The 24,180-nt window shown below is 44.6% G+C and overlaps 1 protein-coding gene across 1 annotated transcript in view; it reads right to left on the bottom strand.

Moving 5' to 3' along the window:
* Utrn (utrophin) overlaps positions 1–24,180 on the bottom strand; it is a 593,945-nt gene that overhangs the window by 412,815 nt on the left and 156,950 nt on the right. Inside the window, 7 exon segments of the mRNA XM_032894978.1 lie at positions 663–776; positions 12,196–12,408; positions 13,687–13,832; positions 16,195–16,375; positions 16,916–17,157; positions 21,868–21,955; positions 23,544–23,667. Of these exon segments, the coding sequence (XP_032750869.1) occupies positions 663–776; positions 12,196–12,408; positions 13,687–13,832; positions 16,195–16,375; positions 16,916–17,157; positions 21,868–21,955; positions 23,544–23,667 (1,108 nt within the window).

The following is a 24,180-nucleotide window of genomic DNA, read 5'->3' as shown; positions in this document are numbered from 1 at the left end:
GACATATTGCCTAGGAGTCAGGACACTCAGCTCCTTAATAGATGACTCACTTCAAGAAATTCATTTCTCCTGGCATTTAATACAGTCGCTTGCTAGAAATTAAATTAGAATTACTTGAATCTCAGTGGGAAATATGACTTTTAATTAATTTAGAGCAGCGGTTCTCAACCTGTAGGTCAAACACCTTTGGGGGTCACGTATCAGACAGCCTGCATATCAGATATTTACATTATGATTCATAACCTTAGCAAAATTACAGTTTTGAAGTAGCAATGAAAATAATTTTATGGTTGGGGGTCACCATAAAATGCTTCGCCATAGATATGCTTCTCATACAGGCTCATGATGAGGTACAATGGCAGCAACATGCTTGTGGTAATCACTACTTTAAGATCACCGTGGTAACAGAAGAGAACGGCTTCTGAGGAAATAAACCTAACTCTCGTGCTCGTCCCAAATTCTATAACCACAGACAGCAATAAAATGTGGACAATCGGTCTGTCCTTTATTAGCTATAAAACCAAAATAAAAGCTTTATGATAAAAGACCCTTTATCTAGACCTCAGAAGCCCCATTCTCATAATTTTAATAACGGCGAGTGACAGAGAGCAAGAAGGGAATGTTACTTATTCAAGCAGGATTGCCAGAGCAGCAGAACTCACGGTGCATTGGTCAAGCTGCCTCTGCAGGGCAGCGGTGTCTCCTTGGGCAGCCTGCTCTTTCATTAGGAAGTCTTTCAGGCCATTCGTCCACTTCTCGATGACTTCTGAATCAGCCTGAATCGAACACAATAACAGAGGGGGATATTATTCAGTGACATTCAACCCCGCCACATCTCAAGCTCTGCCGGGACTAAAGAGAAAGGCACCGTCTCAAAACTCGATATCATCGTTTTCATTTACTTTGTTTCCTCTTTGAGGCCTCCCAACTTGGAAAATAAGTCCTTAGTTTATTCTCAAAGTAAAAGTTTCCAAAGATGACCGTTGAGTGATCATTCCACAAGTCTCAAGCCACTCCGGAATGAACTATTTCATTTAAACGCAAGCAATATTTAGGACTATGATTCAAATTACAGGAAAAAAGCTATTCTAGTCATAATTAACAACAACAACAACAACAAAAAACCTTTCATTGTCAACTAACTTAGAGCAATGTTTTCTCGAAAGTCACTGGGGCTGGGAGTAAACGCTGAACCGCATGAAGGAAACCTAACACAGGACTCTTCATTCTTCCATGGGATGCCTCCTTCTTTGAAAACAGAACTAGCCACTGCCTGGTCTATTTCAGTTCTTTTAACCACTCAAAGTCAATAAGTACAAAGAGAAGGCAAACGTTTTCTGGAAAGGGTAGGCTTTAGGGAGGAGACTGCAGAGGAGTAGCTCTATAGAAGACACACGTAAACTTCAATACTAAAGTGGCAGCCATATTTCCCAAAGCCCCCTGCTCCATCATTGGTTAGTCTGCCTTGCTAATTTCCCCAGAGTTTCCCTAAGCTCCCTTCAGTTCTTTCTCAATCACTCCTAGAGATAGAGGTAAACGTGAACAGTCACATCTGAAAGTAACCACCACGTGTCTCCTTAGTCCTGTGAAGGTTAAATATTCTTTCTTTCCTGATGCTTACTGGGCACAAACCATTCTGGTCCATGTGCTCTGTAAACAACAAAAAAAAAGTTATGTAATATTCCTTTAATATACCAAACAAAACCGACTATTATTATTCTTATGAAGCTGGAATGGATCATAAAGACAGAGCTAGCCATAGAGGTGTGGCAAGTTACACCTATAAAAACCACCTAAAGGGAGTTGGAGATTTAGCTCAGTGATAGAGTGCTTGCCTAGCAAGCACAAGGCCCTGGGTTCGGTCCCCAGCTCCGGAAAAAAAAAAAAAAGAAAGAAAAGAAATATCTAAAACCATTCTGGAGTTTTCTTATTGTGATGCTTCTTTTGGGTTAAACCTGTTTGTTTTGAAATACATCAGCCATAACATTAAGACTCACTGAAAACCCCAGTGTTCTCAGTAATTACCTCGAAATAAGCTTCCCCTACCGAACATTGCTTAACAGATGGCTAGTATAACTGTAGAACTTGATCACTATAAATACTAAATTCTGCTTTATTATGCTGACAATAGCAGTTTTAAAAACAGACCAACGACAAGCCAACAGAGTAATTAAAACTTTTAGCCTTTCCACTCTAACCAACCACCCTCCTACCAGCCTCTCTTCCTAGCTTTCCTCTACTTGGAAACAGGACAGAGAAACACAATTTTCTAGTGGGCACGTGTTTTGGGTCTGGTTGGTTTCAATTGTCATAATGATGCCCATCGTTGATAATTAAATAAATGCTAATAAAAGTGGAAGTGGGGCTGGAGAGATATCCTAGCAGATAAGAGCACTCACTGCTCTTACAGAGAAGCAGGGTTCTCTTCTCAGCACCCCCAAAGCAACTCACTCACAATTGTCTTTAATTCCAGCTCCAGAAGATCCACTGCCCTCTTTTGGCCTCCATAGGTACTGCGTGTACATGGTTCAAGTACGAACTTACAAGTACTCAGATAGGCACATAAGATTTGGTTGGTGGTTTAGTCCCTGGGAACTCTGGGGAGGGGCGGGGGTGTCCGGTAAGAATTCTTAATGTGGAGTAAGCATCAGAGAACAGAAACAAGTAAGAGATAAGAGCAGTGACACATTAGGAAAATGCTGACAGGAACCTGATAGAGCTGTCTCCTGAGAAGCTCTACCAGAGCATGACAAATACAGAGGCAGTGCTCACAGCCAACCATTGGATTGAACATGGAGGTCCCAAAGGAGGAGTTAGAGAAAGGACTGAAGGAGCAGAAGGGGTCTGCAACCCCATGGGAAAAACAACAATACCAACCAACCAGACTCCCCAGAGCTCCCAGGGACTAAACCACCAACCAAAGAGTACACATGGAGGGACCCATGGGTCCAGCTGCATATGTGACAGAGGATGGCTTTGTCGGACATCAATGGAAGGAGAGGCCTTTGGTCCTGGGAAGGCTTGAAGCCCCCGTGTAGGGGAATGCCAGGGTGGGGAGGTGGGAGAGAGCGGGTGGGTGGAGGAGCACCCTCATAGAAGGAGGGGGAGGGAGGATGGGATGGGGGTTTTTCAGAGGGGAAACCAGGAAATGGGATAACATTTGAAATGTAAATAAAGAAAATATTCAATGAAAGAAAAGAAAAAATTAAAAAGTGAAAAAATAAAATAAAATAAACCACTAAAAACAAAAACAAGCTTCATAAAGCCTGCCTTTGAAAAACTGCCTGTTTGCCCCGTTGCCTTGTTAATCTTGATTCTGAACTTCTAAAGAACATAGTCTTTCTACGTTACTAGGAAATCCGCTGACGCTAATTTTGAAAGAGGACAATGGTTTCACAGCTAAGAGTTTTCATTAACACACACAGGTGCCTCCTACCCCAAGGGGGCTAAGAGTCGCAGTCACCTCTGACTAAAATAGCTTTAACTCATCACTGCAGAGTGAGAGGAAGTTTTAGGGGCTCCGACACCTCTCCCTCACCTTCTCAGACACCTCCAGACCCAGGTGAGGACACACAGCCCCGGAACACCTGTTCCTTCTTGCTCTCGGTTTCACGGAGGAAAAGAAAGAACGTAGCAGACACACACAAGCCACACAGAAACGATCATTCTATCAGAGACATGGCCATAGAAAGGCATCCCTGTTTTCACTACAGAGAATCTGACACGTAACCCCTGTGCCCCATGATGGCGTGATGCCAAGCTCAGCAGCTAGCAATGTGGCTGTAGGACACTAATTCTTGGCTCCTCAGTTTCTCACCTGTAAACCCAGAATAACAACAGCAACAACTGTGTTTAATTGTTCTGAAAATCACAGTGTTGGGACAGAGATCTCCACAGGGATGTACCCACGGAAGCATCTGCCTCATTATTAACAACATGGACCTCGTTAGAGAGCCGACGCTTCCAAATTCTAGAACTTAAGTCCTGTCAGAGACACCCAGGAGTGCCGGAGCGAGGATGCATTTGCTTAAAAACTTTTTTTTTAAATTGCTGTTAGCATTAACATTTGTTCAGTCCTATATAGCTGTTTTAAAGCATGTGGAAAATGGCCGTATTGAAAGAGTTCAATGGTGGTGGATCTGATGGGCATAGTCAAAGAGCTCAGCAGAAGAAAAGTCAAGTAAGTGGGAGCCAGTCCAAACTTTAAAATGCCTTGTAGGAGCAGACTTCGGTGCCCCACCCTGTAGCCACCCTGTGTAGCAAGGGGTCACTAAATGAAGGGCAGCTGCCATCCCCCTGCAGGAGAAGGACAAGCCTCTACTCCGTCCTCCTCTTTCACACTCCCCAGAGGGTCTAAAAATCAATCAGCTCATGTTCCTGTCAATACCCCAGGCCAGCTCATCTGAAGTCAATGTTAACGCATTGTGCAAGACTAAGACCACTGGAACGGTTTTGAAGCAAATTCAAAGCAAGCTTTAATGAAACACTGTCCAGGATGACGGACTCTGGTCATGTGCATTTCCGGCTTCCGAGAAAACAGAATCGCATTTTGCCAAGACACTGTTTTGTTTTTTTTTTTTTTTAAAGAATTATTTATTTATTTTATGTATGTGAGTACCTTGTAGCTGTCTTCAGACACACCAGAAGAGGGCATCGCATCCCATTACAGATGGTTGTAAGCCTCCATGTGGTTGCTGGGATTTGAACTCAGGACCTCTGGAAGAGCAGTCAGTGCTCTTAACCAGCCCTCGCCAAAACTTTTGCTCAACCTTTTTTTTTTTCTTTTCTTGGAGCTGGGGACCGAACCCAGGGCCTTGCGCTTGCTAGGCAAGCGCTCTACCACTGAGCTAAATCCCCAACCCCTCACCAAAACTTTTAAAGCAAATTTATAAGGCTGTATATTTCCCACCAGGTCCCAGCAGGGGTAAGCATACATCCTGATGTAGTTCCAGCCAGGGTCCCTCCTGCCTGCCTACATGTGATCAAACAATCTGGTGCAGCAGGGTCAAACGAACTTGTTAAGGGAAGGAAGAGCATGTGCCTTATTAGCTTAAATAATCAAGAGCCTCCAGCATTTCAGGAATTATCTGTCCTTGGGCAAAGGGCTCACGGCCTGGTGATTCTGTTTCATGGATCTCTTCGGTACAGTAATGAAAACGCACAAGATAACTCTGGTTCTCACATTTCACATTCCTCAGCTGAGTCCCGAGAATGTGAAAGAGTTCACAAGAACAATACAGTCTCTCTAGCCACTTAAGAATCACACTGCTAAAGCACTCAGGAGTTTATGATCTACAATGACAAGCAATGGCTTCTTTGCCTCTGTCCAACTTACTAACAAACACAAGAACACACACACACACACACACACACACAGTTCTTTACGGAATTTCTCTTCTTAATAAATTTGTTGTAAGGTCCTAGGAGGAGCTCAGGAAGTAACTCAGTCATGACTGTTATATACTTTCCTGGTAAGCATGGGGGACCCGAGACTATTCCACATAAAAGCAGGATATGGGACAAATGCTAACAAAAGGTAAGATTCCTGGGAGACAGGGAGATTCCTTGGGTTCACTGGCCAGTCAGAATAGCCCAACCTGGGACCCCCCAGTGCCACGGAGAGACCTTGTTTTAAAATACAGTCCAAAGACAATCATCTGACCTCTACATATATTCTCATAAGCACACATACATTCTCTGTCTGCATCTGTCTGTCTCTGTCTGTCTATCTCTCTCTCCTTCTGAGTATGTGTTTCTCTGTGTCTCTGTCTGTCTCTGTCTCTCTCTCTCTCTGACACACACAACACTGCCAGGAAATTTCTAATAAAAATGTCTGCAAAAAATTAATCTGTCCTAGTCTAAGACAGTAATCATTTCTTATTCTCATTTTTATTCATAAGTATCCAAGTGAAATTGCTAATAATGTGGTTATTTAGAGGACCTTAAAATACCAAAGATTCTCCTTTGGAATGGTGAAAATTTTTAAAAACATTGACCATCCCTCTAGAAAATTTCTTGAGCAGGCACCAAACACCCTAGGGAAGGTTTCAGAGAAGAAATGCGGGGTCACGGAAACAGTCCCTTTTCACCTTGCCCTGCCCCCTCTGGAGCTGGAGAGAGAAGCATTTTAAAGCTTGGAACCTCTGCACAGGGGAGCCTGAGCCTCTAGGGTACGCTGCAGCCCCTCACACTAGACTAAGGCCACATTCCTGGCATTTTTCCTTCCAGCTTCCCCATCAGCCGGAATGTATGTGGATGCTTAAGCTGTTAATTTCTGCCTCAAGACAGGGACAAAGCCAGCTTTGAAAATGGAGTTCGTGCAGGAATTTAAAGAGCTTCCTATTTTGCTCAGTTTGGAGGCATTCTGGAGCCTGTAGCAGACACTACCTGGGGTTTCAACAGATACCATAAGCCTAACTGAAAAGAATGTCATAAAATGGTATGCTGTCAGGAGAGGAATACAAAGAATAACACTGTCACCGCATCAGCTCATCTAAAACCGTGTCCCTAAATCCAAGGTGTGGAATGGCCTGCTGTCTCCTGGAATGAGTAAAAATGATGAGGGAGGCAGTATTTTAATTATTATATCAGGCTTTTATTCTCTAGAAAGGTTAAATTAGCCACATACTGATTTTTTTTCTTCCTTATCTTGACCCTGAAATACTTCCAAAATAATTTCTAAGCCTGTGTCTTCAATGGCAGAGTCCCCAGCACGTCTTTTCAGCATTCTGGGGCAGAACACGTTGGTTTGGCAAGTGTCCCTGACTTTAAGGGAATGGAGCAGACAGTTGTGTGGTCCTAGAGGGTAAGTGGGTTTTAGACCTTTCTACCGGAGCTCACTAGAGAAGGGACAGGGCTTCTGACAGACCTACAGAGTGACTCACTCAGAACACACCCATTCCTAACATCTTACTTGCTGGGTACCCCCTCCCCCGCCCCCCAGAGGTCTCTCTTCAAAGAGCTCACACCCTGGGAGGGAAGGAGAAACATGGAGTTCTACGCTGGTAAAACTCCACAGGGTGTGTAGATCCAAGCACCCACAACAACTACAAAAGGTGAGGACTATTCTGGCCGTGCTTTGGTGCTGAGCAAGACTGACTGATAACTGGTCATGATGTTCGTTCTTTAAGAATCGGCCTGGGGGTGGGGGGTGGGGTTGGAGGCGGGGTGGCAGAAGAGTGGCTCAGTGGTTAAGGGCACCACCCGCTGCTCTCCCAGCAACCACAGGGTGGCTCACAGACATCTGTAATGGGATTTGAGCGCTCATACACAATGAATAAAAAAGATAAAACTTAAAAAAAAAATAATAAGCCAGGGGAACTCGATATACCAACAGGTATGTGTGTGACACGTAATATAGTTCAGGGTAGTCCTTCGGGACCCGTGATTCTCTCCCAGCCTGATGTCACTCACAGTGGAGACAATGGACAAGCTAGAAGAGGAAGGGGCAGGGACCGTGTGATAAAGTGTGGACATTTCACTCTGATGAAGATAACCAGAGCATCAATGGGAAGATGAATTTCCAAGGAAACAGCTGGGCGTCAGGAGTTGAATTCGAGTGCTGGAACTGTTAGAAAGTGGAGGGCAGAGCCAAGAAGAAAAGCTGGGTTTAGTGTGCACTTGGGAATGCACACTAATGCATGTAACGTTCCAGGTATTCCCCCACTGTAGGATCTTGAGTAGGGCAAAGGAAGTACCACAAAATATATCACAGACCAATAATAACCGAAGATATTAATTACTACGAGGGGAGAGAGAAAAAAAGGAGCAGAGAAAAAGGAGCCTCATTGGATTTTATTTTGCCCTCATGATGCATAAGAGAATCCTATCACTAAAATCAATAAGGAAAAGAAAAAGCCTGTTCCATGCTTTTCAAATGTCTTGCTGCCTGGAAGGGAGGGGATGGGTTGCAAATGGACAGCACAGAACAGATTGTAAGCCCACATTTATGCCTAGCACTATGGGAGAGCATAGTGGTCTAACCTTATCCTGTAGGAAAGGAATTAGCTGCAAAGACAAAGGAAATGTCAACAAATGCCAAGAAAATAAGAAACAACTATGACCACAGACACAAACATAGGGACTCCTCTTACAAATATCACAGGGCTGGAGGGAGGAAGGTAAGACAGGCACACCACCAAAATTAATTCAGCTTCTAAAGGTGCTACTTGAAAGACTTTATTCGGGGCAGTAGTATTTACAACCTATGCTCTGCACTCTATTGAAACGTCTGTATAAACTGATGATGCGACCACTCCATGGTACGGTGAAGGGAAGGTTTATAGAGAGCAGAAAGTGTTTGGAGATAAGAGATTTGGGGATCATTTGTTCGTGAAGTGGGAGAAGTTGCTAAAATCTGTGAGACTCTGGATATCTAATGTGCCCTCTCTGGCCATTAACTGAGTAGGACTGGTGCCATTTGCAGCAAGACATAATGGAGCCTGAGTCTGAGGAGGGAGAGATAGAAAAGGAAGGGGAAGGGTCAGGAACAGGAATTCTGCCAGAGGGAGGATTCCAATAATCTCCAGAGGGAGGGGAGGGCATGTGCGGAGAAAGCAGGTGCAGGGAAGAAGCAGTTAAAGAGGCAGAATCTAGATCCAGAGTTGAATATGGTGGGAGGCAGAAGCCAGCAGAAGTAAATGAGTACCATGGTAACAGAGTCCAATCAACAGTTTGCTTGGGAAAGGGGTCTGATTGTGCTCCTCCCAGATTTCAGCACCAGACGTAAGAACTGACTGATGTTGTTTATGAAATCTGAGAGAGAGGGAACAGCTAGAGGCATCTGGAAGAGGAGAGAGAGAGAGAGAGAGAGAGAGAGAGACAGAGACAGAGACAGAGACAGAGACAGAGACAGAGACAGAGATGACAGAGAGACAGAGACAGAGAGACAGAGAGAGAGAGAGACAGAGAGAGAGAGACAGAGACAGAGAGAGACAGAGAGAGAGGCAGTTGACTAAACATGGCCAGCAGACTGGACATGGCCAGGAGAGAAGCAGGAGCACAAGGGGGTGAGGGTGGGGTGTCAACAAAGGACAGGATGACAGAGAGGAAGACAGGGAGAGTGGGCAAAAGAAAAAGCATAGGTGAAAAGGCCAGGTTATAAAGAGAATGTGGGGGATGGTAACTCCATAGGAAGACCAACAGTGTCAACTAACCTGGACCCCAGGGAGTTCCCAAAGACTGAGCCACCAACCAAGGAGCATACACAGGCTGGTCCTGGCCCGCAGCACATATGAAGCAAAGGACTGTCTGGTCTGGCCTCAGTAGGAGAGGATAGCCTAATCCTATAGAGACTTGATGCCCCAGGGAAGGAGGATACAGGCACCCTCTTAGACAGGAAGGGGAAGGAGGATGGGGCAAAGAACTCTGGGAAGGGAGATGGGGAACATTTGGGATGTAAACAATTTAGATAGATAGATAGATAGATAGATAGATAGATAGATAGATAGATAGATAGATAGAAGATAGATGAGATGATAGATAGATGAGATAGATAGATAGATGATAGATAGATAGATAGATGATAGATATAGATGATAGATAGATAGATAGATAGATAGATGAATAGATAGATAGATAGATAGATAGAAAGAAAGAAAGAAAGAATGTGTAGCAGGGGGAAGGGACGCTTCTGAGCTAGAGGAGGTTTATGGTAAGAAAGGAAATGGAAAATGCTGGGATGTTAGCATGGATCTGAAATGTGTAGCTGGCACTTGCGATGCTGAGGGAGCCCGAGGCAGCCTGTACTTTGGAGTGCTAATAGGCACCACAGATAGTCCTGTGTCCCTTCGGCCTTTTGGAATTTAAGGAAATGGCATTTCCTTTGGACCTAACAATGTCACTCATTAGGATCCTACCACAGTGTGTTCTATATTACAGAAAAAAACAAACAGAAAACCAGATTCTAATTAGTAAATGTGTGGACTGTATGTACATCAAAATCCTGCAAAGGTTCACTGGGAATACAAGCCCACCAGCAGGACAGGAAATAGAATTGGGACTAAGAATTCTGTTGGCAACGAGTATTTCTCTATTATTCAATATCTGCACAATAGCAGTCCATGTATCACATATATGATTAAAAATGCATTTCAAATATCAGCAATTTCTGATTTTTACCAGGCTCAGCAGATACCCACACACCTTTAATCCCAGCACTTTGGAAGCAGAAGTAGGCGGACCTGTTTAATGTTAGAGACCAGCCTGATCTACACAGGAAGTTCATCTACATAATGAAGCCCCATCTCAAATAATAAACTAATTGATTTAATTAAATTAAGCAAACAATTCCACTACCTTATCCCTAAGAAACTCCATAAATTGGCAGTAACTCTGAAACCTGCTGGGCTCACTGCTTTAAAGAATGGAGATTAAAGACTAAAACCATCCATCAGGATATGGGGGTGCGGGGGGGGGGGCGGGGGTTATCCTGTGAATGTTTACCACATTTATCTTGTAACATTATAAAGAAACTTCAAAGTTTTCCCACATGAATTCTGAGTAGTACATTAACAAGCAACTCCTCTGAAACAAGGGAACAAGAGAGGCCTTTAGCATTAAAGTCATACGTGTGTTACAAGTATGAAGTTACACAATTAAAGAATAAATACAATTACTACCAGCAAGCAACCTTGCTGAAAAACATATATATATAGATATATATAGATATCTTTAACACACAATCCCCCATCTGGTCACTAATAACTCCAATATTAGTAACAATGAAGTAAAGTCTAAAACTGGATTATGCTAAGCCCAGGACTCTCTTTTATATTTCAGAAGGATTTTCACTCTCTCGAAATTCCATATTCAAATACTGGCACACCACCCTTTTTAATTTTAAAATGTCAACTCGTCACTGTCAAGAGTCAATGATTCTCAACTGAGGGACTGGCCAGATCGAATCACCTTTAGGCCTGTCTGTGGGGAATGGCCTTGATCGTTAATTGACTTAGATGTTACCTAGACATGCGGATGGCACCATTCTCTAGGCAGGTGATCTAGGACTGTATGAAAAAGACAGATAAGCATAGGTTCGAGAGCAAGCCAGCACGCAGCAAGTTCCTCCATGGTTTCCGCTTTAAGTTTCTACTTCAGTGCCTTCCCTGACTCCCCATAGCAATGGGCTGTGATCAGGAAGTGTTCCCTCCCGGAGATGTTTTGGTCAGCATATTTCATCACAGCATCAGGAAAGCAACTGGAAGGCATACATTTAACCTGCCCTACAATAAACTCTTCAGGAGTCACTCATGAATCCCCCTAACTACATGATTTAAACTTGAAAATATAAAAGCAGTTCACACAGCATGGGTCAACCTTGAACTCTGAGATTGGGACTAAAAGGTTCTGCCTCTATGAAAGCCAACCTGTATGCCATAAAACAGCTAGCTGCGCCCCTGGCTACCAAACCTCTGGTGTCCCCGCTCTACCACACCCCTAGGCCATGACAGTGACAACCAAAAATGTCTTTAGATTAACCTACATCTTACTGTGAAGGGGAAAAACAAAACAAAACAGTGCAATGCGTGACCATCATTAAACACTTTGCAATCACGGACAAGTATAATTCTCATGCATACCATTGTAATATGTATGTTCTGTGAATACAGCAGAAGGTTGTAAAAGCTTCTCACTTGTAGCAGGAACACTTGATGGTGTGTGACAGAGTAGCTAATTAGCATGATAAGACCCTGAGGTAACCCCCTTACCAGGGGTTTAAAAAGCAGCTATGCACCTGTACCCCTGGCACTTGAGGCTACTGAAGGATCAGAAGTTCAAGGTCATTCTTTGCTATCTAGCATGGTTTAGGCCAGCCTAGGACATATGAGAGCCTGCCCCTCTGTCCCCCACTGCATCCTCTGCTTCCAACTAGGGTAACTTCTTCCACTCTAATTCGTCACCCCTGTACTCTGAACACTGGTTCACAGGCCATGTAGACCACCCAATGCTGAAATTCTTTCTTAACCACTATTAAGCTGCCTCCTTGCCAAGGTCTTGTACACCTCTACCAAGAAGCCTTCTCTACAAGGCACATTAAGCTATCTCTGATAAGCAACTTATAAACCCCAACGTAAGCATAAAATAAGTGTGGAACCAAGAAGAAGGCAACGTCTTCGGAAAGCAGATACTCCATCTTAAGCGATGATCATATGTGCCCTCAATCAAGCCTAAACTCCTACCGGCCTCTCGATTTACCTTAAAATCTCTGAGTCTGGGGATGATTTCCTCAAGCGTACGTAAATCTCTGGAAACCTTGGTCTTTACTTTATTCCATTTGCCTTGGGCATCATCAAATTCTTGTCTGTACGTTTTCCCCACATCAGGAAGCATATTTTTCTCCAAAGCCTTCGTTTCTTCTGAAAGTTTATGCAATGTAGGTTTTTGATTCTCAAGGGTTTCATCAAGGGCCTGCAAAAGTTTCAAAAGATTAAAACCATTCACAACAATGTATGTATCAGCATTGATGTAGATATATATATATAGAGTATCAAAATTGTAAAGAAAAAAAGGGCATAGTAAATAAAGTCAAAGCTTTCTTTTCATGAGTTAAGTGGGGGTAGCACAATGTATTCTGTACATCAAAACCCTCATAACAGCACACACAGTCCAAGGTCAAGAGTTAGTCTTTTTTATCAGGTACTCTGTAGAGTAGAGCAGTACTTCTCGATCTGATGGTCAAGACTCCTTTGGGGGTCTAACAACCCTTTCATGGGGGCTGCAGATACTCTGCATATCAAAGGTTTACATTATGATTCATACCAGTAGCAAAATTGGAATCAAGAGGTAACATTGAAAATAATTTTATGGTTAGGGGTCACCACAACATGAGGAACTGTATTAAAAGGCCACAGCATTGGGAGGGTTGAAAACCACTGGGATAGAGCCTTTAGGTCACTGGAATAAAGAAGCAGGAGAATGATTTAGTCAAAATAATTTATGTGGCTCCCAGTACTCAAGAGAGAGAGAGAGAGAGAGAGAGAGAGAGAGAGAAAGGGGGAGGGAGGGGGGGGGAGGGGGAGGGAGGGAGGGAAATGGCTCAGCATTAAGAGCCCTGACTGCTCTTCCAGAGGTCCTGAGTTCAGTTCCCAGCAACCACATGGTGGCTCACAACCATCTGTAATGGGATCTGATGCCCTCTTCTGGTGAGTCTGAAAACAGCTACAGTGTACTTGTAAATATAATAAATAGACTTAAAAAAAAAAAGAAGTTAATTCATCTAATACACCCCGTGCCATTTTGGGAGATATATCTGGTAAATTAGGAACAGATTTAGAATGTTATGTGAATGATAAAAAAAAAATGACATTTTTCCCAGAACCACTTAATAATGTATCTTCGTAGGCCTGCAGGTTGGCTCAACAGAGGAAGATGACAACCCTGCAAGGCTAAAGACAGAGTGAACTCCAACCCTGGAATTCATAATGGAGGAGAAAACCAAGTTCCCAAAGTCATCCTCCGGACTCAGCACACACCCACCTCCACAATAATGCCAATAATGAACAATAATAAACAAAACAACAAAATAAATTCTATTTAATCTGTTATTTTTGAAGCAACGTTTTAACAATCTTTAAAGAAATTAAAAAATGACCTTTTTTTTTTTTTTTTTTAAATCACTGAAAAGAACACTTCAAATACATTAACACCAACTCTCAGAAACGGTCTGCGCTCCCAGAGACAGCTTACCTTTTTCTCCTGCAGGGCCTGCTCCACCGCTGAGGGATCGTTCAGGGCACTCAGAGAGGCCTGGGCTGCTTTTTCTGACTCGCTTAGCATTTTTTTCAGAGCGTTCAGTGTGTCCAAATACGCAGGTTCAGGCTGGCTCTTCAACTCTGACAATTTAAACATGCTTACTGAGGGAAAACAACACTAGGACCCTACCACTGTTATCATCTGCACCATTAATCTTCTGTATATAATAAGTAGACTCCAACAGATAATAAATTAGACCCCTGATTACAAATGAAAAGGCTCTCTATCGGCTAACAAGGTCGGCCATCCCTCTGGCATTTCAAACAGACAGACCAAGGCTTCATTCCCCCGGAGGCTGGTGTTCGAAATATTAACTCACTAGCATTTTTCTTCACTTGATCATGATGAAAATGTCTCTATGAATCTTGAAGGACAACGTTCCTTCTGTCTCACACACCCTCTCCTTCCCCAAAAAAGCTACAACAAAGAATAAAAGGATGCAAAGACCCCTCCACTAGCCTTCCTGAAATCCCACGAGTGTACACAAACTGTATGGGAACCCTAAGACCCTGAGAAACAGGGGTGATTGGAAACCGCCAGCTACCACAGCGGATCCCTCTGTGCCTCTGGAAAAATCTCAAACAATCAGCATTTGTACAGAAGAGGAAGTGAGTTGAATGAGAAGCACCAAGAGGTGAAAGTAATTAGCAGCGTAAGTTCAACCGCCTCCTCCTGGTCCTTGTCAAAACGAAAAGCTTTGCTTGCGCGGGTCAGCCGGGAGATGCATCTGTAGGTTGAAGTCATGGTGCTACATGATTGGACAGCAGGAGAGAGGAGGAAGGGGAGAGATCAAGATGGAGTCTACGGAGGAAGATGGTTCAGATTTAGATGGATTTTATCTTGTCTTTATCAACTGGCAGTGGATTTATTGTATGGATGAATTGTGGCTTGAGAATTTAACATGTAAATCTAATTGCTAAATTACAAGTTTCTGGAACTTCGATTTTACCCGGCTAAAGAGAACAGCGTGTGAAAGAAATGGCTGAGGGGCAGTTGGAACATGCGGATCTGGTTCTGTTGCCTGTGCAGAATGAGAACTCGCGGGGTCCACGGAATGAGGTGCGTGCATGCGTGCGTGCATGCGTGTGTGTGCGCGCGCGTGTGTCGTGTGTTTGCGTGTGTGCGCGCGCGCGTATGTGCGTCTGTGTGCGCGTGCGTGTGTGCGCGCGTGTGTGGGCGCGAGCGTGTATGTGCGTGTGTGTGCCCGTGCGCGCGCACGTGTATGTGCATTGTGCGCGCGCGTGTGTGTGCGCGTGCGTATGCCTGTGCGCGCGAGGCGTGGTAACTATCGCCAAGGGGACCAGGCGCGGAGAGAGCGGCTGAAAGGGAAACAGCCAGGAGAGGGCGTCTTGCGGACCACATGGCAAAGTAGCAGCCAGAGTAAGCCGATTCGGCTCGCAGGAAGTGGTAGCAAACAATCCTCTTTCATTTTTACCCCAACAGGCATCTTCTCTGGTTTTTACGTCACACTGTAAGTTAACAGGTTTCTGTGAGCAAAATGCATGAAGTCCAAATGCACAGTCAAAAGAAAAGTAATGTGATGCCTTTGTCTAACACGCACACCTTCCTAACGCCTGTGCATAATGTGCAAGAGTGACAGTGATGGAGGTCACAGTCACCGCACCGAGTGCACACGGCACCGAGTACACGCGGCACGGAGTGCGCACGGCACATAACAACTTAGGGCAGCAGCTGAAGAGAAGGCACACACAAGCGTTCCAAATCCGGCTACCCCAGCCAGCTTCATTCCAACTTCTGCGATTCCAACTTGTTCAACTTTGTTCAAATTCGGGGAGAGCAAAAGGGTTTCTTTTCAAGGATCGAGTGGGGCTGCTGAAACCTTAACCACGGGGAGCAAGCAGAAACCGGTGATGTTTTTGTTTGATCCGAGCAAAGTTGCTTCTCCCATAAAATTCTCCATATGGAGGGAATGCAAACCACGTGCCTGGCAAGCATGAAGCACTGGGGTTCAACCCATCGCCACAAAAGGAAAACAAGAATCTTCCAGAAGTCATTACATCCTACTTACACAATTTTAGAGCATGTCAAGTTGACTTGGTGTTTTTTGGGGGGGAGGGGGGTTTGGGGAGGGGGAAGATTGAAAATACAGTCACTTCACTCCTTGTTGTTGACACAGGGTTTCTCTGTGTAGCCCTGGCTCTCCTACAACTCACTCTTTAGGCCAGGCCGACCTCCACCTCAGATTGCCTATCCCTCTGCCTCCGCTCCTGCCCCTGCCTCCCAAGTGCTGGAATTAAAGGCGTGTGCTACCACCACTTGGCCAAGTCTGAATATATTATAAGATGTCAAGCCACAAAGCCACAGGGGTACAGAGGAAGACAGCTTGAAGCCGGGATGAAACTCAGATGGGAGTAACAGAGACAGAAACAAGAGTCAGAGACAGGCAGAGAGAAGTGGCTGCAGCAGAGAGCCCATACTTACCATTTTCTAGCTGTTGTTGGTATTCCTCTAAAGCCTTCTGCACGTCCTGGTAGTGACGTCGAAGGTCCTCAAAACCCTGCTGGACAAAACCTGGGACAGAGGGCTGAGACCTCAGGGCTGAACAGCTTGCACACAGGATCTCAATTCTGGGGTGAAGGCCAAGGAGGTCTGTCAGTTCCCTCTGAGGAAGAGAAAACACAGTCACTTCACCCCTTGAAGATGAGTGTCCCCATGAAGAGCTCTGAAGAAAATGCACACAAAGCCCATGACACAAGATCCACGTTCACCGACTCTCCGCTTTCTCCTCAGACTACAGGACCTTTGCCTTCACGAGATATAGCTTCTTGGGCTACAGACACGGCTCAGTGGGGCAGAGCCCTTGCTGTGCAAAAATGGATGCCAGCACCCATGTAAAAATGTGGGTATTACCACACCCTGATGTTATGGGAGGGCAGAGACAGGAGGATATCTGGAACTTATTAGACATCAGGCTCCAGGTTCAGCGAGAGGCCATGTCTCAAAGGAACAGAGTAGAGTGTGAAGGGTAATGTCCTCCTCTGACCTCTTACGGCATCCATGAGATTGACCTCTTCTGGCATCCATGAGTAGACACACACACACACACACATACATCATCACACACATGATATCTCCTATTTATACATGAGACTCAGCCCACAAAGGCTCTATAGTCCTATAGTCCAACCATGTCTCGTCCTACCTGGCAGGAATCCTTTAAGCTTGGCAAACACCGCTGGGGTGATTCAGAAAAGGATACATCCCTCAGCCACTCTTCCTTCACCGTGACGGTCTTTTCGAGAGCATCGAGCTGCCTAAAATAAGCATTTATATCCTCCTGCAGCTGGATCTTCCTTCCCAGATCTTCCAGCTGCTGAGAGATCATCTTCCACTCCAACGAAACCCTTTCCAGAACGTCGTTTATTTCTTCAGCCAAAAGGCCTTCTGCAGAAACAAAAAGGTCTAAGTGCATCAAAGCAGACACTTCACCTAGCAATACCAAAGTTGTTTAGAGTTGGCCATAGACATCTACCATAGCAGAAGATGAGGCAATGTCACGTACAACGGTCATACCCCTTAGGTCCCTTTTAACGCAACTAAAAATCATCCTGATGTGCTTGCTGATAACTGGGTATGCTTTAACCCCTTGACCTAAGGGGAATCGGGAACACTAACAATTCAGGGATGAGGTGGCCATCTCACAAGATACATCTACAAAGCACCAGCCAGTTCCTCTTGTGTATGCCATGTTTCCATCCTTGACACCGTAACACTCTGCTGGTTTATAATCTGATCAACTCAGACGCCTGAATTTGTGCAGAGCGCTGACGTCAGAGAACACGCCTTCTGCCATAGGAAATCGAAGCAGGCGGCTAGCAAAACTCAGAGCTGGCTCGAGTCTAGGGTGACAAAAGGTGGCAAGTGTCCCCTTGCCTGCAAGCAAATGGGTACATGTAGGAACAGTAAGCCAGGTGCCAGGGTCACGAAGCATCAAGAAGCCTATAAAGTACTCTGAACAAAATAAGTAAATACAAACAATGCCAAAATAATCATGGCGGTAGCTATTATAGACACACCTCAGAAATGCCATTAGATTATGTTCATCTTATAAGCTCTTATATTTATTTACTTATCCTGCATTGGGGGCTGCCATATGACACGGTCTACACGTGGAGGTCAGAGGGCAAACCACTAAAATTGGTTCTTTCTTTCCACCATGCAGACGCCAGGGAAGGATCTAAGTCATTAGGTCTGGTGGCAAAAACCGTTACCCACTGGGCCATCTCTCCAGCCACTGAGAATCTTACATTTTTTTCCCCCAGATTTTAGAAAGGCAAACAAATGTTTTTAGAAATGATGGAAATAATACATATAACAATACGTCTTTTCACATTCTCCTCAGTGCTATAAAATATCATTAAATCATTTTTTAAATGAGCGTGAGGAGGTACAGGAAAGTGGAAACCTGTTGAGGTCCGGTCTGTTGCTACAGACTGTGTTGCTAAATTCTGAACCAGAAGGTCTAGGCCTATAGGTGAATTACCAGCTTTTGTGTTCAAACCTTGTTCCTTAATTTAAAACTATTGGTTAAATAAAAATGGCTACAGCCACTTACTGGAGAGATCAAAGGTAGGCAGGTTTTTAAGTTACCTGGTTGAACCTGGGAAAACTGAAAGAACGAGGGGAGACAGGACAAGGGGCCATGAGGGGAGGTGGACCACGAGACCGTGCCCAGGAGAAACAGCAAGTATCTGGGGTACACTGCTGGGGAGGTAGCCAGGCCAGCAATGAGAAAAGCAGATTAGGGGTGGCCTCCCACCTCGGCAATTGTCAAAGCCAAATAAAATCACCATAGTCTGAGTCTCACTCATTTGTACAGCTGCTGGGAGGTAGCCAGGCCAGCAGTTAGAAAAGCAGATTAGGGGTGGCCTCCCACCTCGGCAATTGTCAAAGCCAAATAAAATCACCATAGTCTGAGTCTCACTCATTTGTAAGCTAAGCAAAGGCGTTCACCACAGTCTGTGTGCAAGGTCTGTGTGCAAGTCACAGTCTGTGCATTCAGTACCACGTCTGTGTGCAAGGCGTTCACACACAGTCTGTGTGCAACCGTAATCTGTGAGGCAGACATGCATGCTGAAAGGAGTCTGTGTGCAGACTCTGATTCCTTCACACCACAGGTGATGCAAGTAGGAGTGAATACTACATGAAGAGCCATTGTCTGCAAATACCATTGTGTGCAAAACCACAGTCTGACATGACTGTTCACAGTTACAAGAAAAAAAAAGCAAGTTTTCTCCACGGTCATCAGATGGTGCTTTGTAAGCAAATCCTTGTGTTAAATCATAAAAAAAATGTTCCAAGGTTTTTGCCCACAGACATAAAAACACACACACACACACACACACACACACACACACAAAAGTGAGAGAAAACTACCAGGATTTGGTTGGTCTAACTCCTGCCACGTTGATAGCTTTGATCCTGGACAGACACAGAACACTCCTTTCCACTCCCTGCTGTAACAAAGAGGCCTGTCCATTAAAACTAGCCAAGCAGGCTGCCATTTTCCCCAATACATAAAAAAGGTGAGAGAAGGGGTGGCCCTGGAGTCCACTTGTAATGGCCCAGTAAAATAGCCACAGGTGCCCTTAAGCTTCGGCCAGGGGAAGTGCCTTTTTAGGGGAAGCACATGACAGTCAAGGCTGCAGCACAGACCCAGCTCCTGAGTGCAGCACCGACCATGGCATTTGAACGCTAGCAAACACTCAATGACACCACACCCATTTCCACCCAGGTCAGAGCAGGAGTGCTTGCCTCAGTGGTCTCCAGGCATTAAGGTGATTGCTGCACACGGGACAAGTTACACTTGGTATAAACAGAAACTTTATTTTTGAGGTTTGCTGCAATTGATACAATCACCCTTTCTCTGGCTACCTGAGACGACTGTTCGGCTCACTTGGTGAACTGGCTGGAAAATACACTCTTATACCCTCCCTGGATTGGAACGTTAGATCCAGAAAAGGCTTTTCTGGTGTGGTCTTTTCTGGCCTACTGTCAGTTGGATGAGCTGGGGAAGTGCCAGAAAGACAGAAGCAACAGAGACTACAGCAGTGTCAGCCAGAGGGCGAAGCAGGCTGCCCTGAACCAGACCAGCAGTGGGGGAGCGGTGGTGGGGACCGGCTACCGGACAGCTTTAGAAAAGACAGGAGAGAGACCACTTGTGTGTGTGTGAAGCCTTGGATGCTCTCTCTATTATGTATGGGAGAAGTTGGAGGGAAGGGGGGAACTGGGTTTAGAAAGAGAGAAGAGGAAACATGGAACTGAGCAGTCCTGGTAGGCTAAACCTCAAAAGAGGCAGAGACAGACGTGGGCTGCTGGACATCCGAAGACGAGACGGGCCTGAGTAATTTGCAAACCAAGTTGCAAAAGGGACAGAGGGGCCACAGCTGCAAAATGGCAGAGCCTCTACCGAAGGTGGTGAAAAGGCAGAAGTAACCAGATCCTGGGCAGCAGCAACGGGGAGACAGACAGATGGACAGACAGACAGAGAGAGTGATCACCTCGGTCCCCAGAATAGACCCAGAAAGCTGCCAAGCCTTTAGAGCCAAGAGTCTGGCCACCACAGGCACAGAAGCTATAATACTGGCCATTGCCCAAGGTTGAAGAATTCCTATAGCTATGTCCACTGACAAGGGACAAAGCCAGCCACTTTCTAGGGATGAAGAGTCCCCACTTCCTAGGCCTGTGCAATAACTCTGATGCTCATAGAGGAGCCCCGCTGTGGGAAGCCAGCCCAAGAGCTGTTACAGCAGAGGGCACTGCCTGAGGTTGCTCCTGCCTGCTGAGGCCACGCACTGCTGTGAACAGATGTAATGGCTCCCGTCCCTTGCCTCTCCATGGCTTCTGTGCAGGTGGAGCTAAGACGCCCAGCCATCTGACTGGAAGCATGAGTATTTTTAGAATAAGGAGCAGGTGCACAGGAAATGTGCTTCTTGGTGTCCTCCCTCTAGAGTTCTCAAGAAGGGAGATTCTGCGGTCAGCCTGGCCAGTCCTACTTGCTCCTGCCTATGGGCACCAGCTGGCGTGTGCCCGCTACAGTTTCTGCCCTTTTACCATAGCCTAATGCAGCACGTGAACCTCACTACCCAGCCTTTGGTGTCCTCAGTCCACCACCTCTTTTCTTAAGGGGGAAGGGAGAAAGGTCCAATTCCACCAAAGAAATAACTGTATGCCCAAGTTAACAGCCACAGCAAAAACCAATACTAATTTTAGGTTTCTCTGTATCTATGCAAGGATTTAGTGAAGGGCAAGGGTCTTTGCTGCTTGCAAATTTTTCAGGTACCAAGTAATATCAAATTTAAATAGAAAAATGTTTTGAGTGTAAATGTGATTCTCTGAAAATAACCAAAAATCAAACATTAGTAAGTGTCCTAGTTAGCTTTAATTGTCTATCTGACATCCTCAACTAAGGAACTGTGTATATCACACTGGCCAATGCGCATTGTCTTAATTGTTAAAAGATGTAGAACGGTCCAGCCCACTGTGGGCAACACCATTCCTTAGGCAGGTGGCCCTATGCTGTAAGGACTAGGCAGCTAGCAAGCAGTATCCTTCCATGGTTTCTGCTTTCAGATGTCTGAGTCCCCACCCTGGCTTCTTTCGATGATGAACTGGGACCTGTAATCCGAAACAAACCGGTTCTTCCCCTGAGCTGCTCTGGGTCATGATGACTGTCACAGCAACATAATGAAACTAAAATAATAAGTTTACCTTAAGGCGACTTCATATCTAAGACATTGCCAGCATCAAAATTTACCTCAGTGCCCTCGTGTATAAGAAAAATTCAGAGTACGTAACCCCAAAGGTGAGGTTTTACAATCTTGAGCTCTGTTGGATTTTAATTGCTCTGCTGAGGTTTTCAAGGTTTCTGGTTTTCTAACTCCCATGTGGGAGCAGAACGACTTTGATTTTATCTGTTTTTAATAAAAAGCTTCAATATAAGATTTCAGTTTTTAAAAGACTCTGCTCCCTCAAAAAACTGAAAACCAGACTTTTTTCTAGCTTTGTCTATTAAATGTTTTATGTGTTAAACTGCAAATATTAAGTGTGACCTTCTAAAATAATATGGGGGGGGGAAGCCCTGCAGAGCCTCACCTTTTCCCATTTGCTCCTGAAGGATTTGTCCGGTTTGATTCAGTTCATCCAGCTGGGGGATCTTTTCCTTTTGTTCTTTTTCTAATCCCTGGAAATAAAGACCAAATATAAAACACTGAAAGCTTCCCCCTCTCAATGTAATGCTGGTGTTATTTTAAAATCTCATATTTAGTTCCCTCTTCATGTTTCTTTAGGCATTTCAAAGTTTATCTACAAAGTACTATAATGAAAAAAAACTACACAATAGCCGGCCACTCTCTATTGCTCTGAGAAATACTAAGTCCAAAAAAGAAAATTCCAAAACTGACCACAGTGACTATAAACTTTAGATTCCTTTAGAAGGAGAGAGTATGTAATTATGATTTCATCATCAAGGGGAAATCATTAAATTTAGCATTTTGGATCTAATCTTAGATATCTATTCGAGAAGATAGCTTACTTCATATCATAAGAATAAAGATTTGGGTCTCCAGTGGCAGAGGAAAAGGACCAATGCAAGTTTCAGGCCAACCTGCTCTAACAGAGCAAGTTATAGGCTAGCCCAGGCTATGTAGTGAGACCCCAACTCAAACAAAACAAAAATGGTATTGGGGGTAGAAGAAGAATGAAACAAAATAACGGCTTGGGTCAAAGGAACTCAACATGGCTAAAATAGAGCTCACCAGGGAGAAGCCAGGGACGGGAATGATTTTGAGCCTCAGTATTATCTGCTGGCATCATTGTTGGTCCAGCCTCTACAGCTCTCACCCAAGTGTGAACACAGCACATTCCACATGCAATCTTAAAATAACGACAGCATGCTTTAGAACCCAAGCAAAAACAGTTTCGGTTTGGGAAGTGGTCCTTTATCACAACACAGTGGCCCTCAGCATCTAAACTCTGAAACTGCTCAAGTGCTTTATGTAAAACAAACAGCATGCTGTTTGCATGTAGCCTATGTCTATGCTCTTGTAAGTTCGAGTCCCCTCTGGTTTGCTTTAAATACCCAACAAGAAGTAATGTACACTAAGTGAGCAGTATGTTGTGCTCGATTGAGGAAAATGGCAAGGGTATGCACGTGCTTAGCTCAGATACAATCATCCTAGGACTCAACACACGGTACATGAGCAAGCCAGGAGGTGGTAATTCTCTAAGGAGATAGCCAGGGCAAGGTGCCTGTGCACACTTCAGTCATACAGATTCTCTGTGACGTTTGGGGTGCAGTAAATTCAAGCTTTGCTTTCAACAACAACCTAGAAACTCTTTTCCCAATGCAGTTGAGCGATTCCATGGGTCCAATGACCAACTGTGCCTTTTGTTTTTAAGCTGTCTTGTTTAAAGGAAATATCTTGAGGAAATTTTAATACACCAAATCCCTTCTTGTATACAAAGGCAGAATATCTCTGGAACAGTACAAAGTCCTAAATTACTGTGTACCAGACTGTGTAAATTTAAATGTACATAGAAGGCAGCAATGATGATTGCATGTACAATGCAATGATTAAGGAGGGAAAAGGGGGAAAAAGTTTAAATTTCTCCTACGTATGGTGATCTGATGTTTACTGGGACGATCCAAAAGCCATCTGTGGCTATGTGTATTTCACAGAAGCTTCTGGACCCTGGTACATCTCTGTGCCAATGGCAAAATTAGCCTGATGAATTATTTTACTTCTTGGCCTATTCATTGTCTATTTTACCTTCCATTTCTTTCTCACTCCCGAGGTCTCCTGAGACTTCTTATACTCGTTCATCTCTGTGCTCTGGAGGGCAGCCTTTGATCTCAAAATCCAGCTCTGCAGTTCTGCACTTGTGGCATCAAACCTGGTCAAGATGGAGACATTTCCCTCGGTCGTCAGTTAGCTTCCACTGTTGCCTTGGCCCAATAAAGAGCAACCTGAACGCCCACCAGGCCCGGGTGTTCAAACACTGCCCCCGAATAGAGCAACCACCCATAACACTTTTACAATTAAGACTGAAAACACTATGGGGTTAATAAAATAATTAAATGAACTGGTTTGTTTTTATAAGCTACTGTAGACAACAGAAGACAGATTTAGTTAGACCATGACAGAAAAAGGACAAGTATAAACATTTATAAAATTGTCCTCTGGGGCTCAACACATCATTAACTGGAGCTATCTCAGCCTCGCAGGAGCTTCGAGTCACCAGGAAGCAATTGAAAGGGACAGGTAATAAGAAAAGTATTTGCTAGGTACTAACTCCAGGACTTCCGAGGAGCGACTCGTAATCCATCCACGGAGAGAACTGTCTCCAGGCATACACGTGGCTGTGCTTTCCCGCTTTGCTTGCAATGGGAAAAGCAAAGGAAATGGA

The sequence above is a fragment of the Rattus rattus genome, chromosome 2, assembly GCF_011064425.1.
Source record: "Rattus rattus isolate New Zealand chromosome 2, Rrattus_CSIRO_v1, whole genome shotgun sequence".
NCBI lineage: Eukaryota > Metazoa > Chordata > Mammalia > Rodentia > Muridae > Rattus > Rattus rattus.
This window is presented reverse-complemented; position numbering and strand designations above follow the sequence as displayed.